Here is a 19,716-nt window from a genome sequence, read left to right as displayed (position 1 = left end):
GTCCATTCGTATAGAGAAATCATTCCAACCAGTCTCGGTTAATGGAATTATAAGGTGACTAGATTTATTAAATCAATATACGCGTACAAGAACAACAAAGAAAAATCCGTAATTGTTAATTCTATGCATCACAAGCCACGAGAATCATGGAAGATCTATACTGTAATATTGAATTGAAGGAAATCATGCCGAGTTTTTATTTATCGTAGTCTACCTGTTCAAGTAGGAATGGAAAGGTGCACAAAAAGAATTACAAAAATGTATGTAAAAGAAAACCAAGTATTTCGATCAAGTTATTTCTATAATTGTAATCAACAATGACCAATTGTCCTTTCAACTAAGTATAAGTTTAAATTTGTCTTTTCCGGACTATTACCTTTGCTTTGCCTTTAATCGTATATTTATCATGATCCGTAATTTTAAACAAATCCTAGATAAGTCGGTAAAAAAAATAGGATACCGAAACTATGGAAAAGAAATATACTATGATAGAGAAACAAACACAAAGGAAACAACAATGACACCAATGACATGGTCAAACCAACACCATTTGTCGTTGAGAGCTGAACTCACATCCACGAACTCGCAGAAATATTCCCATGGAATTCCTTATTCGTCTGATATTGAATACCCAATTATGCTTTCTGTTATGTAATAGACACTTATGAAGTGAATACATTATTAGGACTTTGCCAGATTTCAAAACACACACACACACACACACACACACACACATACGTAAAAGATATGAATAAGAGGTTGTTCATTTGGAAATGAATTTCCAAGTTGTATTTTTATGCTCTTGTGAATAGATGTAAAGGAAAGTGAAGTCTCTTATTGTTAAACAGAATTACAAATTTATATTTGCTTAAGGATTAATTTATCACAATATACATTGCAATTATACATTCAACATATGTTGAAACAATGCCTTTTGTTATGGACTTTTGGTGGATTTAAGACTCAACAATACGCTATCGAGAATAGACCTACAGTTTAAATCCTACCTAAAGTGGGATTCGAGCCACTATGTCCCTCCACCGGGTATCGATCCCAGTGCCCCTTCATTACAAGGCGACGTTGTTTCTACTATGTTATCGGGTCACAGCGCGCTACTATTGTTTTTCAGTACACATTTATCAATTCTCTCATTATCATCGTCGCGATTAGCCAAAATTCAAAGCTAAGTAACAAAAATCAAATCAAATGCCATCAGTGAGGAAGGCGCGTATTGCTCGCAGCCCTGTTTTTTTTCAAAATGAAACCATAAAATTCAAGACATGCCCCTATCCAAGTAGGTAATATTACATTTTGTGTTTATCACGGTTATTAAGGTTTATACATCTTGTTTCGACTTATCTGCTGACTACACATTGTTCATTACTGAAAACTTGCTTTCAATTTGCTGTGTACAACGTACTCAATACAAAAAAATATTAATTTTATACGTATACGTTTTCTGGCTTTCTAGACTCAGAAAGTTAAATATAGCAACATTCCATTCGTCGTTTTTCCAAATTTTTTGCAATTTTCTTATAACCACCATGCCTATTTCCAGGTTATTGCTTACAAACTTGAAATGTTAGATATGGCAACCAGACATTTCTGTCTTTTATAAGTTCCCTATTTTGTAATTTTTGCGGTAGTATACGTAAGTAGGAGAGATCCGAGATAACTCCTAACAATAGACCCTTTAATTGACATTAATGGCTTTTTTATTCATTTTCGAGGGGTGACGCTATTGTTAATTAATCTAGCGCCACGTGTCGTGGGTGGAGGAGGAGATGAGTCATCGATGACTCATGCACACGTGTGAGTTTGAAATTAATGGTTTTTCCATTAGTGCACAAAAGATACTATTATGTATTCAGTTTTTACCCTAACCTAACACTATTGTTGTATTTTATTAATGCGTTTCTGCCGGATATGAGTCACAGATGATTTATACTGACGTTGGAGTTTGGAATTAATGGTTTTTCCATTAATGCACAAAAGACACTATTGTGGAGTTCGTTTTTACTCTAACCTAACACTATTGTTGTATTTTATTAATGCGTTTCTGCCGGATATGAGTCATGGGTGTTTTATACAGACGTGGGAACTTGGAATTAATGGTTTTTCCATTAATGTACAAAAGACATTTTCGGCCTATTCTAAGGCGTCACGTCCGGCCATTTTGGCGTCGGTGGTGAGTCATATTTGGTATAATTAAGGATCCGGATTTACCCGTATTCAACCGGTGCCGACGCGTTCGATCGGAGGTAGAAGATATTATAACATATGTTCGAAGAAATTGAACGATGTAGCCTATATGCAAACGAAGTATGCGGACAGAAGATATGTTATTAATATTAACCTGTTACGGAAGAACCTGTTATGTGGTTGCATTCATCGGCACCCTCAAACCGCGAGCGTTCATGGACACGCGTGGGGGAAGAAAGGTTCTCCATTGTTACGGCCCTCAGCGCTTGGTCTTCTTCCGAAGTTGAATGGAAGTCAAGTGTCGCCAAATTTTTACACACTAGTATTGATTTTCTTTGAGGTTCCAATTTTATTTGGTGGAAGTAATCTACGCGGTATTTCTGCCGCCTTTCGTAACATTGCAAAGACTATTTGACCAAAACCGTAAGGAATTTGGCTGAACTAGGAACATTCAGTTAAAGTGGATGGCATCCACTATTTGCTCTTATTTCGGGGTTGCGAACCACGGACCATTTGATTATTGCCTTATAAACATCAGGATTCACGTAAAATTGACCAGATGTTTTTACTGTTAGGGACAATATTTCGCATTTTTTGTGTATTTTTACTCAGAAAACGCTATTTGAACGATTCAAGCAAGAGTTCGCATGGCAATTTAGACACACAAACTGTGTTTCTTCAACTTTAGCTGAAATTTAGGTTTAGTTTTTTACTCTAACATCACAATTTCTTCTATTCAGACAACATTTTTTATTAAATTTTGGACTCACAAAGACATTTTTCAACTTTTAACTTGTTATTTTAAAAGTTTATTTCCATTTTTTACTCTAATATCACAATTTCTTCTATTCAGGCAACATTTTTTATTAAATTTTGGACTCACAAAGACATTTTTCAACTTTTAACTTGCTATTTTAAAAGTTTATTTCCATTTTTTACTCTAATATCACAATTTCATCTATTCTTGCAGAAGTGTTTATTGCAATTTTGACTTGCAAAGATAATTTTTTCAACTTCTTTTATTAATTTTTCTATTTATTGCCTTTTGTATCTTATATTTATTAATTCTTAACTTTGAGTTTTGTTCTTTATTTAAAGAATTTCTCTAATCACTAAGGAAGAAGTATTTTTAAGTAAAACTGTACCCACAAACTTTATTATTACTATTATTATTATTATTATTATTATTGTTTTTGTTTTGATGTAGTTGTTGAATCTTGTTGTTGTTGTTAGGGTTTATTGACTTCCACTACAGTATTTTTGGTTTGCTTCGTAGGAAAGTTTGTTTATTTTAGAGTTTCCTCGGTATTTTCTTACTGTTAGGGTAGGTAAAGTTTCCTAAATATATGAGTAGGGTTCCATATATTCTTGTTCTTGCATGTTTTTCATATGATGTGATCTCCACAACTCTCCAAGTGCTTTTACTGCATGTTTCCATTTTTATTGAGGCTGAGTGATTCCTAGATCCACTTTATGCATGAGAGAAAGCTTGAAAATTTTGATCTCAGATAATCGCCAATCTTATGTCAGAGTATTTTCGAGTATATTTTAGACTTATTATGGGGCAGTAGAATATCACGGCTTGCTTATTTTTTAAGTATGTTGCGCAGTTATTGTATTTTTGCTTTTGCTTACTAGATAAACTGTATGAAATGTTTAATATTTGTACTTTTTTTTGCACTTATAAGAGGTCAAACTTTTACTGTAACTAAAATTATTATGTCTCTAAGCACTGAAACCCCTTTACCAAGAGTACTATATCTGAATGTTTATTAATATTGTTTTTTTCATCCCTTAAATATAACTACTTAACAATATAATGACAAATCACAGGACAAGACGATGTTAGCAGATGACTACGTGACTCTTAAGTCCACCTGCCAAACTTTTCTTACCATGCTATTTACCCTTATAGTATTTTATTCGGGGCACATTTCAAGTACTATTGACTTTTTGAGTGTTTGATTAACACCAGGGGTTATTTGTATCTGTTATGCTGTATTATTTGAGGCTTCTTTTTTTATTCTACAATCACTATATGTCCCTGAGAACTAAATTCCACTGACTGAAGCTTAAAGCTTAGGCTCTACAGCATGTTGAATGGTTAAGCACTGGTCAATATGAATTTTACAGAGGCTAGTAGGAGGCATAGGAACACACGCCAGAGCCTTATTAGCGTGCAAGAAACACTTTCAGGGAGTACTACGAGGAAAAGAAGTTGATTTTTTTGAGTGCTTTACCAGTTACACAGCCAATATTTGTTATTTCAAGTAACTACAGGTACCAAAACATTTTACAGCCCAACACTAACTAGACTTCAATTTATATTTTATTAGGTGCTAAATGTAGCAAGAACACTGATTGTACATACTTTTGAGAATCCAACTATTTCAGGATTTTTTCTATGTAAGCATATTTTTATTGATTACTAACTTTAACAGACCAATCAGGAAGACGCCAAAATTCACTAAACTTAGTACTATAGTGTAGGTGATTGCATGAAAAGTAGAAATTATAACAACCACAAGATTTCGCTTATTTTGCTTTTGTGACTAATCGTGACGCTGAGGATGAATGGATGGCCAAAAATCTTAAGGACTGGATGTATTTTACCACTACAGACGCCTATGTAGAAACACTAGAGTACTGTTAGCTTTCAAAATTGAGGTTATACTGTACTGTTTCTTAAATATTTCGTATTTGGCACGCTTATCAAGTTACATTTATATCCATTTCAGGACAAATATTGCTAAAACTCTCAAATTAATGTGTACAAGTTGATATTTCTGCTATCAGAGGAATTAACAACCCTATTTTACAAACAAATGGTATTGTTTACACTTTATTTACTTCAATCTGAGACTAATATTTTACAGTAATTGAATCATTCAGCTCTAGTCAATACTTTACTGCATCAGAAAGTTTGTTATTAATCTAATAAGTATGCTATTTTGTGCTATTCTAACGCAAACGTTGTTTAATTCACTGGTTATAATGCAAACTTTTGCACAAATTCGATATATTCACTACCTTCAAACCAAACAATTGTACTTATTTAGCGCATTTCATTTATATTTCTTGTAATTAACTTATGTTTTTTTTTATAATTAACTAACTAAACTAATTACTTTGGCATGTTAAAAACCTTATTTTTTACTATTTCCTATTCTATCAGGTTCTATATTGCTGTTTTTATCAATTTATGTAAGACCACACTCTGGTAAATGCACATATATTCTCTTTTATACACACGCTACGCACGCTACACACACCCACTCCCACACACACACACACACACACACACTTACACACTTATACGAACATACATCTGACGTTTTTCAATATTTTGCTATGAAGTTTGCATCCACGCTATTCAAACAAGGGTAGGCAATGTAGTATTTATGAGTATTAGTAATCCCAAAGTGGTGTTTTTGGTTTCCAAGTTCAGATGAGAGTCTGCTATGTGCCTTTTGCAGGGGATTGCATGTGAAGTGTATGCATATTGAGCATTATTGAGTGTATGCTTCCAAGTTTTGCTGTTATTTTCCTATAATTCTGCGAGACTGTAGAGAGTTCTCCCTTTTCAAGCAGTTTTCTTTCATTGATTGGATACTTTTTGGGAACTTATCAGTTTTTTATGTTATGAAGCAGATTGTTGTAGAATATTTTGCATGGTCTTTTGTGATATTGAGTGGCTGCTGTAACGGTAGTAAGTATCTTTCCTTCTTGTGTTGATGTTCTCGTGTAGGTTTCCTATTTTCGGTCAAGTTGCAGTAGGGAACTTAGCAGTTTTTTATGTTATGAAGCAGATTGTTGTAGAATATTTTGCATGGTCTTTTGTGATATTGAGGGGGTGCTGTAATGGTAGTAAGTATCTTACCTTTTTGCGTTGATGTTCTTGTGTAGGTTTCCTATTTTCGGTCAAGTTGCAGTACTTAGAATAATTGCTATTGTCTTATTGATCTACGAAGCTCCTTTGAATAATCATTTGCATGTGACCTAAACTCCACGCTGTACTTTGTTCTGGGAGCTATCTTTTGAAGCCTTGGCATTCTGCTAGTACAGTATTATTATCGTAGAGGTAAATTAGTTCATGAAAATATGTATTTTTCTGATTAACTATAGTCGCTTAGTTGTTCTAGCAGGTATAAGTAGTTACTGCTGATGTTAATTTTCTATTCGCAGGGGCTATGTATGATGTAGCGTATTTGTGTTGGCTGTCCCTTTTATTCCTATGTTGTTGAGTTTCTCCATAAGCATGTCCTGTTTTACTCTATTCTAGGCCTTGTTGCTGCTAGATATCTGAGGTATGTTGCTGGATCATATCTGAGTTAGCTTGTTTGACTAGCTATTATTTTTGCTATGACTGTGGCTATTGATGTCCCTTTCTGAATTCCATGTTGGTTTCTGTTTATCCTTGTTGCTGCTTGTTATCTGAGTTAGGTTGTTTGACTTCAGGACTATCCTTTTTTAACTTTATTGTTGATTGCTGTTTTGTTTATTTCCTTATTTGTTTTTATTTGTTTACTGAATCTATTTGTTTTGTGTCTTGTAATATTATTTACTATAGTAACAAAATTGTTTTCCTTCCATCCTACATTTATTATTCTGAGCAACAGATCTCTCCTCCTTTCACATATATTTGATTATTTCTGGTGAAAAAGTACAATTTTTTCAAAGTGAATGTTTTAAAAGTACAATTTTTCAAAGTGAATGTTTTAAAAGTACAATTTTTACAAAGTTAATGTTTTAAAAATACTATTCTTTCAAAGTTAATAATTTAAGAGTACAATTCTTCTGCTATTTGAACTTTTGTACAATTTTGTTATTGTTGTTAAAATAAATATGTTAGTTGATATAAAATTAGAGTAAATTTTCATGAATTTATATATTAAATTTCAAAATAGTGTTACTTGCTAAAGATAGCGGGCAAAATAAATTAAACTTTGACAAATACTGAACAAGAAATATACAAGTATGTTGATAAATATCAATTTTTAAAAATAATTTTGTTACTATAGTAAATAATATTACAAGACACAAAACAAATAGATTCAGTAAACAAATAAAAACAAATAAGGAAATAAACAAAACAGCAATCAACAATAAAGTTAAAAAAGGATAGTCCTGAAGTCAAACAACCTAACTCAGATAACAAGCAGCAACAAGGATAAACAGAAACCAACATGGAATTCAGAAAGGGACATCAATAGCCACAGTCATAGCAAAAATAATAGCTAGTCAAACAAGCTAACTCAGATATGATCCAGCAACATACCTCAGATATCTAGCAGCAACAAGGCCTAGAATAGAGTAAAACAGGACATGCTTATGGAGAAACTCAACAACATAGGAATAAAAGGGACAGCCAACACAAATACGCTACATCATACATAGCCCCTGCGAATAGAAAATTAACAACATCAGCAGTAACTACTTATACCTGCTAGAACAACTAAGCGACTATAGTTAATCAGAAAAATACATATTTTCATGAACTAATTTACCTCTACGATAATAATACTGTACTAGCAGAATGCCAAGGCTTCAAAAGATAGCTCCCAGAACAAAGTACAGCGTGGAGTTTAGGGTCACATGCAAATGATTATTCAAAGGAGCTTCGTAGATCAATAAGACAATAGCAATTATTCTAAGTACTGCAACTTGACCGAAAATAGGAAACCTACACAAGAACATCAACACAAAAAGGTAAGATACTTACTACCATTACAGCACCCCCTCAATATCACAAAAGACCATGCAAAATATTCTACAACAATCTGCTTCATAACATAAAAAAACTGCTAAGTTCCCTACTGCAACTTGACCGAAAATAGGAAACCTACACGAGAACATCAACACAAGAAGGAAAGATACTTACTACCGTTACAGCAGCCACTCAATATCACAAAAGACCATGCAAAATATTCTACAACAATCTGCTTCATAACATAAAAAACTGATAAGTTCCCAAAAAGTATCCAATCAATGAAAGAAAACTGCTTGAAAAGGGAGAACTCTCTACAGTCTCGCAGAATTATAGGAAAATAACAGCAAAACTTGGAAGCATACACACTCAATAATGCTCAATATGCATACACTTCACATGCAATCCCCTGCAAAAGGCACATAGCAGACTCTCATCTGAACTTGGAAACCAAAAACACCACTTTGGGATTACTAATACTCATAAATACTACATTGCCTACCCTTGTTTGAATAGCGTGGATGCAAACTTCATAGCAAAATATTGAAAAACGTCAGATGTATGTTCGTATAAGTGTGTAAGTGTGTGTGTGTGTGTGTGTGTGTGGGAGTGGGTGTGTGTAGCGTGCGTAGCGTGTGTATAAAAGAGAATATATGTGCATTTACCAGAGTGTGGTCTTACATAAATTGATAAAAACAGCAATATAGAACCTGATAGAATAGGAAATAGTAAAAAATAAGGTTTTTAACATGCCAAAGTAATTAGTTTAGTTAGTTAATTATAAAAAAAAACATAAGTTAATTACAAGAAATATAAATGAAATGCGCTAAATAAGTACAATTGTTTGGTTTGAAGGTAGTGAATATATCGAATTTGTGCAAAAGTTTGCATTATAACCAGTGAATTAAACAACGTTTGCGTTAGAATAGCACAAAATAGCATACTTATTAGATTAATAACAAACTTTCTGATGCAGTAAAGTATTGACTAGAGCTGAATGATTCAATTACTGTAAAATATTAGTCTCAGATTGAAGTAAATAAAGTGTAAACAATACCATTTGTTTGTAAAATAGGGTTGTTAATTCCTCTGATAGCAGAAATATCAACTTGTACACATTAATTTGAGAGTTTTAGCAATATTTGTCCTGAAATGGATATAAATGTAACTTGATAAGCGTGCCAAATACGAAATATTTAAGAAACAGTACAGTATAACCTCAATTTTGAAAGCTAACAGTACTCTAGTGTTTCTACATAGGCGTCTGTAGTGGTAAAATACATCCAGTCCTTAAGATTTTTGGCCATCCATTCATCCTCAGCGTCACGATTAGTCACAAAAGCAAAATAAGCGAAATCTTGTGGTTGTTATAATTTCTACTTTTCATGCAATCACCTACACTATAGTACTAAGTTTAGTGAATTTTGGCGTCTTCCTGATTGGTCTGTTAAAGTTAGTAATCAATAAAAATATGCTTACATAGAAAAAATCCTGAAATAGTTGGATTCTCAAAAGTATGTACAATCAGTGTTCTTGCTACATTTAGCACCTAATAAAATATAAATTGAAGTCTAGTTAGTGTTGGGCTGTAAAATGTTTTGGTACCTGTAGTTACTTGAAATAACAAATATTGGCTGTGTAACTGGTAAAGCACTCAAAAAAATCAACTTCTTTTCCTCGTAGTACTCCCTGAAAGTGTTTCTTGCACGCTAATAAGGCTCTGGCGTGTGTTCCTATGCCTCCTACTAGCCTCTGTAAAATTCATATTGACCAGTGCTTAACCATTCAACATGCTGTAGAGCCTAAGCTTTAAGCTTCAGTCAGTGGAATTTAGTTCTCAGGGACATATAGTGATTGTAGAATAAAAAAAGAAGCCTCAAATAATACAGCATAACAGATACAAATAACCCCTGGTGTTAATCAAACACTCAAAAAGTCAATAGTACTTGAAATGTGCCCCGAATAAAATACTATAAGGGTAAATAGCATGGTAAGAAAAGTTTGGCAGGTGGACTTAAGAGTCACGTAGTCATCTGCTAACATCGTCTTGTCCTGTGATTTGTCATTATATTGTTAAGTAGTTATATTTAAGGGATGAAAAAAACAATATTAATAAACATTCAGATATAGTACTCTTGGTAAAGGGGTTTCAGTGCTTAGAGACATAATAATTTTAGTTACAGTAAAAGTTTGACCTCTTATAAGTGCAAAAAAAAAGTACAAATATTAAACATTTCATACAGTTTATCTAGTAAGCAAAAGCAAAAATACAATAACTGCGCAACATACTTAAAAAATAAGCAAGCCGTGATATTCTACTGCCCCATAATAAGTCTAAAATATACTCGAAAATACTCTGACATAAGATTGGCGATTATCTGAGATCAAAATTTTCAAGCTTTCTCTCATGCATAAAGTGGATCTAGGAATCACTCAGCCTCAATAAAAATGGAAACATGCAGTAAAAGCACTTGGAGAGTTGTGGAGATCACATCATATGAAAAACATGCAAGAACAAGAATATATGGAACCCTACTCATATATTTAGGAAACTTTACCTACCCTAACAGTAAGAAAATACCGAGGAAACTCTAAAATAAACAAACTTTCCTACGAAGCAAACCAAAAATACTGTAGTGGAAGTCAATAAACCCTAACAACAACAACAAGATTCAACAACTACATCAAAACAAAAACAATAATAATAATAATAATAATAATAGTAATAATAAAGTTTGTGGGTACAGTTTTACTTAAAAATACTTCTTCCTTAGTGATTAGAGAAATTCTTTAAATAAAGAACAAAACTCAAAGTTAAGAATTAATAAATATAAGATACAAAAGGCAATAAATAGAAAAATTAATAAAAGAAGTTGAAAAAATTATCTTTGCAAGTCAAAATTGCAATAAACACTTCTGCAAGAATAGATGAAATTGTGATATTAGAGTAAAAAATGGAAATAAACTTTTAAAATAGCAAGTTAAAAGTTGAAAAATGTCTTTGTGAGTCCAAAATTTAATAAAAAATGTTGCCTGAATAGAAGAAATTGTGATATTAGAGTAAAAAATGGAAATAAACTTTTAAAATAACAAGTTAAAAGTTGAAAAATGTCTTTGTGAGTCCAAAATTTAATAAAAAATGTTGTCTGAATAGAAGAAATTGTGATGTTAGAGTAAAAAACTAAACCTAAATTTCAGCTAAAGTTGAAGAAACACAGTTTGTGTGTCTAAATTGCCATGCGAACTCTTGCTTGAATCGTTCAAATAGCGTTTTCTGAGTAAAAATACACAAAAAATGCGAAATATTGTCCCTAACAGTAAAAACATCTGGTCAATTTTACGTGAATCCTGATGTTTATAAGGCAATAATCAAATGGTCCGTGGTTCGCAACCCCGAAATAAGAGCAAATAGTGGATGCCATCCACTTTAACTGAATGTTCCTAGTTCAGCCAAATTCCTTACGGTTTTGGTCAAATAGTCTTTGCAATGTTACGAAAGGCGGCAGAAATACCGCGTAGATTACTTCCACCAAATAAAATTGGAACCTCAAAGAAAATCAATACTCGTGTGTAAAAATTTGGCGACACTTGACTTCCATTCAACTTCGGAAGAAGACCAAGCGCTGAGGGCCGTAACAATGGAGAACCTTTCTTCCCCCACGCGTGTCCATGAACGCTCGCGGTTTGAGGGTGCCGATGAATGCAACCACATAACAGGTTCTTCCGTAACAGGTTAATATTAATAACATATCTTCTGTCCGCATACTTCGTTTGCATATAGGCTACATCGTTCAATTTCTTCGAACATGTGTTATAATATCTTCTACCTCCGATCGAACGCGTCGGCACCGGTTGAATACGGGTAAATCCGGATCCTTAATTATACCAAATATGACTCACCACCGACGCCAAAATGACCGGACGTGACGCCTTAGAATAGGCCGAAAATGTCTTTTGTACATTAATGGAAAAACCATTAATTCCAAGTTCCCACGTCTGTATAAAACACCCATGACTCATATCCGGCAGAAACGCATTAATAAAATACAACAATAGTGTTAGGTTAGAGTAAAAACGAACTCCACAATAGTGTCTTTTGTGCATTAATGGAAAAACCATTAATTCCAAACTCCAACGTCAGTATAAATCATCTGTGACTCATATCCGGCAGAAACGCATTAATAAAATACAACAATAGTGTTAGGTTAGGGTAAAAACTGAATACATAATAGTATCTTTTGTGCACTAATGGAAAAACCATTAATTTCAAACTCACACGTGTGCATGAGTCATCGATGACTCATCTCCTCCTCCACCCACGACACGTGGCGCTAGATTAAATAACAATAGCGTCACCCCTCGAAAATGAATAAAAAAGCCATTAATGTCAATTAAAGGGTCTATTGTTAGGAGTTATCTCGGATCTCTCCTACTTACGTATGTAACCATTAAATATCTATTTTAACTTCCTGCCCTTAACATTGGGAAAAATAATCGATATGACAACCCTGCATTTCATACTATTTAAATTCCCCTGTTCGGCTGTATACAAACAGCATTCCGATTTTCGACTTTATACCTTCATAAAATTAAACCAAATGTGGCAACTTACATTTTTGGTTAAGCCGGTTTTCAACTTTCTAGTGTCAGGATTTTAAAAAAGTTAGATATGACAACTCTGTATTTCAAATTAAAACGTTTCCTAATTTCCTAATTGGCCGTGTTTACGGTAACATTAATAAGCATGATTCCGATTTTCAACTTCATACATTCAAAATTCGAAAAGTTAAAATTAGCAACCTGAATTTCCAATTACTTTAAACTTTCCCCTTTTGCTACATTCAAAGTATCATACATAACCAGCGTAAAAGAAAGTTAGATATGGCAATCATGCACCAGCTAGTGTTTTACATGAACACCTGCCTGCCTTTTATCTTCCTCCGTACAAGTTGCTTCGCCTTTCCTCTGCGCGCTCCTGGCCTTTAGAAGGTCGAATGGATTCTCTGCAGTAGTTTCGCCAGTGTTACTCGAACCAATATTCCGGAATAACTCACTTCTCTAGCGGCGTAGACTGTAACGTCGGCCGATATGCCGAAGCGCTTAGCCCGAACCAGAAGTTGAACCGAAATGAGTTTCAGTCGTGATCCCTGGTGGCAGAAAATGAGAGAGTGGTTCTATTCTCTCAACCTATAAAACCACAGGTGGCACACCTGCTATTGAAATATATTGTCCCCAGAAGTAGTAGTAGAGTAGTAAAAGTGATAATGAAAATAGTAATAATAATAATAATAATAATATCGCTCTCTTCACGAAAACCGTCCAGTGAAGATCAAAGCTTCCCCTTGCGTCCTCCACACCCCTGGCTCTCCAGGTTTGCCACACTACTTCTACGCTTCACACTTGACACATTGCGCGTTGTACGTATGCGGTTGATTGTGCCTTCCCTGGTGTATTGTGTAAGAAGTATTCGTTGCTTATTGGCAACATTGTAGGTGAGTGACGTGATCTTGACTGGACTGCTTCCGTGGCGTTAGCTTTAGTAATAATCAGTTTTATAACAACAATAACGGGCGATGTTCAAATGCCGTACAAATTCCACAAACAAAATTACTAATGTACTCGGAACCTTTGATCGTTAGTTTTCTGTATACACTCGTATTATCCAACCTCAGAGCACTCCGGAGTCGAGTGGGCAAGTTCTTAGAATAACGTTCCACGCTCCGGAGCGGAGTGAACCAATCCATAAAATTTCGCTCCTCGCTTCGGAGCGGAGCGAAAAATTTTCCGACTTCCTCTGCTCCGATCCGGAGCGGAGCGTGTCAAGATAGCGCTCCACTCCGGAGCGGAGTGAACCATTTTCTAAAATTTTGCTCCTCGCTCCGGAGCGGAGCGAACCATTTCTTAGAATCTCGGTCCTCGCTCCGCAGCGTGGGCAACAGCGTGACTAATATTTGTTAATGTTCAATTTATTGTGTCCATGCATGTATTGTGTCCAGCTAGATTTCTTTAAAAATCTGTTGTCGTTATTTGCCAACATTGTGAGTTGTGTGTTCAAATAATAAAGCAACGAGTTCGTAAGCCAATATTGTTACAAGATATTTGGTACACGTAAATGTACACAACTTGAGGTTTTCAGTGGTTTTTTTTTTTTTTTTTTTTGTATTTTAAGTTATTTTTGATCCAAATGTATGTAGTGCCGTGCCCAGGGAAAGGGATTGGTGCTAGGGGTTTTACCCCCCTTTTCATTCAAAATTTTATAAAACAATTAAAAGGAACTAAAACGTAAGAAGAACTATGAAACTCTTGGCAAGTCACTGTATGCGTGTGTTTGTGTGCGTGCGTACACACGCAGGCGTGTGTGTGTGGGTGTGTGTGTGTGTGTGTGGTGTGTGTGTGTATGAGGGGGGCGTGCCGTGTGTGCGAGGTGTGAAGGACGTGGCATTGTGTAAAGTGCATCACACATATCTTTGCCGTTGCGCAGATACCAATTTTCGTTTCGTCTCCCTCTCTCTTAGCATCACGTGTTCTACGCTGCTCGCCAACCTTCGCCATTGTTGCCATATTGTCATTCCATTCCTGGACACACTCGCGCAAACATAATTGTAAACAATTGAATAGCGCTCCAGCTCGCGGTTCACACCAATCGGTAAGGACGGTAATGTGGCAATATAGCATGACGAAGTGGTTGCTTCTTTTATGCAGTGCATGTTCATTGGCTAGCTAGTAACTAGTGTTGCCAACTGTAATAATGAAGCACTATTTCTGTCACGGAAGGAGAAAGGCCGGTAAAGTGACGGTGAGTTTTGTTGGATTGGAAACACCATATTTTTATTTTATACTAAGTATTTGACGTTGTGTGTGTGTATTGCGTGGGTATATGTGAAAGTGTTTGTTTGTTAATGAACGTTAAATTCCATAATGCCTAAAGTTCTATCAAAGGTGAAATAAAAAACCTTGCATAGCCAAGCTCGGGAAATTCTAAGCAACGTGCATGAGTTCATGAAGGAGGAAGCCAGTCAAGGTGTTAGCATCCCAATAAAGAATTTTGGCAAGAGAGCAGCGGCTGCGACATTTTATTTTCAAAAATTTTCCCATATTTCTAACTTTAATACATACTTACTTTTACATATTTAAGGAAAATATACTTAATTTTACATATTTCAACAGGTTTATTTCACAAATTGTTCATATTTCATAATTTTGGAATTGTTCAAATAAATAAATTATGTGGCTCCATGAGCAGAGGCGCAACCGCGAACTTTTTTCTGGGACGGCAAGTACCAGGATAAATGTACCAATAATAATGATAATAATTTTAATAATAATAATGCTAATAATAATAGTGTTATTATTATAACATTATTATTATTATTGTTATTATTGATTTGCTTTATTTTACTTCGCTTCTTGTGCTACTTTTGGCTAATTTATGAAGATAGGGATGAGTGATGATATGGTGAAATTAATGAATGAACACTCGCAAACATACGTACATGTCCAAGCTGGGATTCAAACCCGGGACTAACATTATTATTATTATTATTATTATTATTATTATTAGTTGTAGTAGTATCAAAGATGTTATTACCCTCGTAAATTATGCAAAAAGGGGTAGAAGTTGGTGCTAAAGCATTTGTGTTCGAACAAGCGATCTGAATTATTTTTTCAACACGTCAGAAACTATTTTTCAAAGACAGAAAGTTCTTGATAAATGAATTCCAAATATAATTAATTCTTTTTACATTAACATGTTTAACTTTCATGCACGATATGTTTCACATATATGCAACATGGAGCGACGTGGACACTAAATTGTGTACGTATTCAAAGTTTCTTTAATACATATTATATACAACATATATTATATAAATACATTACACAACCTATTCATCCATATCACAACATCCAACAGCAAAAATTACAGCCGGTCCCCGTGGCGGAGTGGTTTAGCATATCGAGCTACGACGCCAGGGGCTCCGGGTTCGGATCCTGGCCTGAGCATGGATGTTTGTGAGTGTCCATTCATCAATTTCATCATATCATCACTCATCCCCATCTTCGCAAATTAGCCAAACGTGGCACAAGACGCGAAGTATAATAAAGCAAATCAATCAATCAATACATAAATTGTCTCAAATGTGCACGCTCCCTTTCCTCGAAACAATTGTTCATGCATTTAAAACAAAATCAATTAAGACAAGTCTTATTTCTCTGTCTGGTAATTTACAATGCATTACAGAGAACAATGATAAATTGCGAGCGAAGCGAGGAAGAACATTTTTGGATCCAATTTTTTTTGCAGGCTGAAATCAATATTGATTTAATAGGGCGCAAATAATTTCACGGGACGCCAATGCATTCTCTCTTTGACAACTTTTGTGCCTCCCCGGTGGTAACATCGTCGCCGTGTGATCAAGGGGTCACGGATTCGATACCGGGTGGAAGCAAATGGCACAGTGGTTCGGATGCCAATTTTAAATGTAGGTCCAGTCCCGATTAGCCTTTCTGTGCGTAAAGTGGACTTACAACCACAAATCAATCAATCTTACAACTTATTTTCATTTAGATCATTCGGCGTCCAGGGCCGACTGCCGCTGCTACCTTGATACGGTTGTGAACTTGATAAGAATAAGAAAAGCAGGAATTGCGAGCGAAGCGAGCAAGAACATTTTACGAAAAGTATTTTTATTTGATTAAGATTTGAAGTTGTGGGCGGTAATTGCCCCCTGCAGGTACACTTGGCCGTCGATGTTTGCCCCCGCTTGCCCCCTAGAACTCATTTCGGTCAAAGGTTGGGGGGGGGGGCAATGCCCCCCTTGTGGTTGCACCACTGTCCATGAGTATTGCTTGGCTCCGGCACGTGTTCTTGTAGAAATTGCATAGAGGAGGCTGTCATTTTTGCTGCTTAATGCGATGCATATTGTTTTCTGTGTTAAAATTGTCATGCTTGATGGGTGACAAGTTCATAGCAAAAAAAAAAAAAAAAAGCCGCGCAGCTTATCGTCTAGTGGCAGTATATGTACTTGTTATTGTTGTGGAAGCCGGCATCGTTTGTAAATGTACAACAAAGGCAACCGACTGTCGCCGATCACAGAGAGGCAATAATACTGCTTGAGGAGGAGTGTTGTGGTCCAATTGTCGCAGTTTAACACGTTCGCATGTTATTAGTTCTCAAAGCAGTGGTAGTGTCGGTCGTGTATTATCTGTCGTTCCAGTTCCGTCCGTACCAGTGTAGACGGGTTCTGGGAGTGAACAGTTAGAACGCCACCAGTGCATTAATGCAATGGAAAATAATAAAGTGTTTATTTTGTTTGAAATCACTCAAATAAGGAATCACTATGAAAGTCTTCTTTGCAGGATTTTTGGTAATTTTACGTTTGTGTTAGTCCATATTTTGCGAATTTTTACTCCAGGTGTATGTAGCCACTTGTTAGTACGTATTAATCCTAGTCCTGGTATAATGCATGACTTTTAAAACTCAACGTTAGATAGACCTGAATTCTCTAATTTTCTTGTTGTACGTAACAGCTGTGCATTGGTGCACTGCAGCGATTTTTCTATCTGCTCCATTAGCAGAAATATATGTGTTGGGCTATATGCTATTCATATCCGTTTCTAATTTTCATTAGCTGTTATATTTTACCATTTATGAAGGTAAGGAATTACGTATATTTTTTCTTCTATTGCAGGTTCTAAAGATAACAAATTTTGACGTGATGTAATTGCCCACTAGAACTAAATGAAAGTCAGTGAATTAGCCACACAACATGGATGTCAAAGGAGTAGAGCGCTTTAATGGGGAGTGTTGACAAAATGGGCTTCCGTGTTTTCTTTGTAAACAATATTTTTCAAGTCATGAAAGTGGATCTTGGAATGGATGTAATATAGTAATATTTCATTTCGTTGACTTAGTGATTTGCAGTTGGAATAAGAGAACCTAAATAATAATAATAAACCTATATGAGAGAGAGATATCCTATGTGGGAGAGAATCTTCAAAAGAAAAAAAAATGATCTGTCGAACTTCAGACGAGAAATTTCAGAAGCTCTAATTATGAGGAATGATAATAGGAAACAGGGTACCCTTGTGAAAATGGGACGCCCAGGTCACCAAATATAGAAGATGAGAATTTAGTTCAAGAGGGCAATAACTTAAAAGAAAATACGAGTCCCAAGAATAATATATTTGAAATGACGCCGAAGAAATATGTGGGTCACGATAAGTTCCAATCCAACATATGCCAGAACATTCGCATGGTTGAGAGGCACACTTATAAAATGGGGGTTGTTCATGGTAATGTAGGATTCAGGGTTGACAATGTGATGGACTATGTTTTAACAAGAAATATAATTGTTTTAGAGATTGTCATGGGAAATAATGAGGAAAGAATGTTATATTCATCAAAACCAGGAGAACAGTATTCCTGTAAAGATGATATATTTTATCATGCATTGCTAATATCTACAAAAAATCTACTTCATACAATTTCTAATAATTTGTTACCTATATATTATTATAAAATGCAATGTACCACAGGCACTAAATAAACATTATAAATGCGTCAATATTTTAACAGAAGTGTGTATTAATGGTATTCATATGTAGAAGGATTAAAAAACGATGAGCTCCCTTGACTCACAGTGACGTACGTCATTTGACAACATCCGATTTTTCAATCTTTACGCACACAATGTATAAAAAATAAAATTAATATCATTTAGGGGACCAATATATTACGAAAAATATAGATTTTTTTTAGCAACAATAGAAAAATTATGTGAGCGAAAGAGGTAATACATAGAAATACGGATAATATCGAACCGTCGAAAATACTGAAAATATCGAATATGTGTAAATATAAACGAAAATATCCAACATATCACAATGTGACATTCAAGAAATGATTCAGAAATGTTATAGAAGGGGGGCAATTTGACTACTGTTAACCACATTCGCTGTATAATTTGAGAAAGAATGCATGGTTATTGACGAACGAAAATTGTATTTAGTTAAATTTATTTATAAAATCTAAATTTAGATGCATTCATTTTACTGAAGAAGTTCGTGTTTATCAAAGCTATCTTCAGGTAGGCGTTATATGTACATTATTTTAAATCTCGTTTTTCTTCACCTCTTTTTTTGTTCACTAAGATTGAAGTTCGTAGTGTAATTTCAACGTCATATTTAATAGAACTACTACTGTATAAAGCATCGTTTCGAGAATAATATACAGAAACCCTTCATTTAACATTAGATGCCGGCTCAAAATTCGTAGTATTATTTCGGCCGTATCTCGTAAGACTATTTCCCTATTTGTGATTTCCGCTATCCATCTATCGAAGGCAGTGTTCGTTCACTGAATCTGATCTTTGTGCGATCTTGCTTTGGTTTTTACTAGCTGACTTACTGTTATGTTATTGTTTCTCCCTACTTCAAAATATATCTCACTGTAATTAATGAATTTAAATAGAAATTAAATTACGTATACCCAGAAATAGAAAGATCAGAATAAACAATGATATTGCAACTACAGTAAACCAAGCGTATCCTACTATTAATTTTAATAATCTTAATCCTATTGGCGTCGTAAATATTTGACCAACCTGAAGCAGGGCCCTGCGGAACGCAAGCAGCCATAGATTTTACTCCTAGACTGCATACGATGCAAAGCATAAGGAACGCAGCGACCCATCTTGTAAAAGCCATGTCTGCAATCTGAAGGAGAGAGAGAGATAGGACACTCTGTTTGACATTAGTAGCTGTTATATATATACACACTTGGATGAACATAAAAAAATGCCTCTCAC

The 19,716-nt window shown here is 34.9% G+C and overlaps 1 protein-coding gene across 1 annotated transcript in view; it reads right to left on the bottom strand.

The window, feature by feature from the left end:
• The window catches only part of LOC145987165 (alkaline phosphatase-like), a 60,608-nt gene extending 40,971 nt beyond the window's left edge, over window positions 1–19,637 (bottom strand). Inside the window, exon 1 of the mRNA XM_083121676.1 lies at window positions 19,513–19,637. Coding sequence (XP_082977802.1) covers window positions 19,513–19,615 — 103 coding nt within the window. The 5' untranslated portion in view covers window positions 19,616–19,637. The remainder of the gene's footprint in view (window positions 1–19,512) is intronic.
• Between the last annotated feature and the right edge of the window lie 79 nt (window positions 19,638–19,716).

This window comes from Lepisma saccharinum, chromosome 4 (genome assembly GCF_977018435.1).
Source record: "Lepisma saccharinum chromosome 4, izLepSacc3.1, whole genome shotgun sequence".
NCBI lineage: Eukaryota > Metazoa > Arthropoda > Insecta > Zygentoma > Lepismatidae > Lepisma > Lepisma saccharinum.
This window is presented reverse-complemented; position numbering and strand designations above follow the sequence as displayed.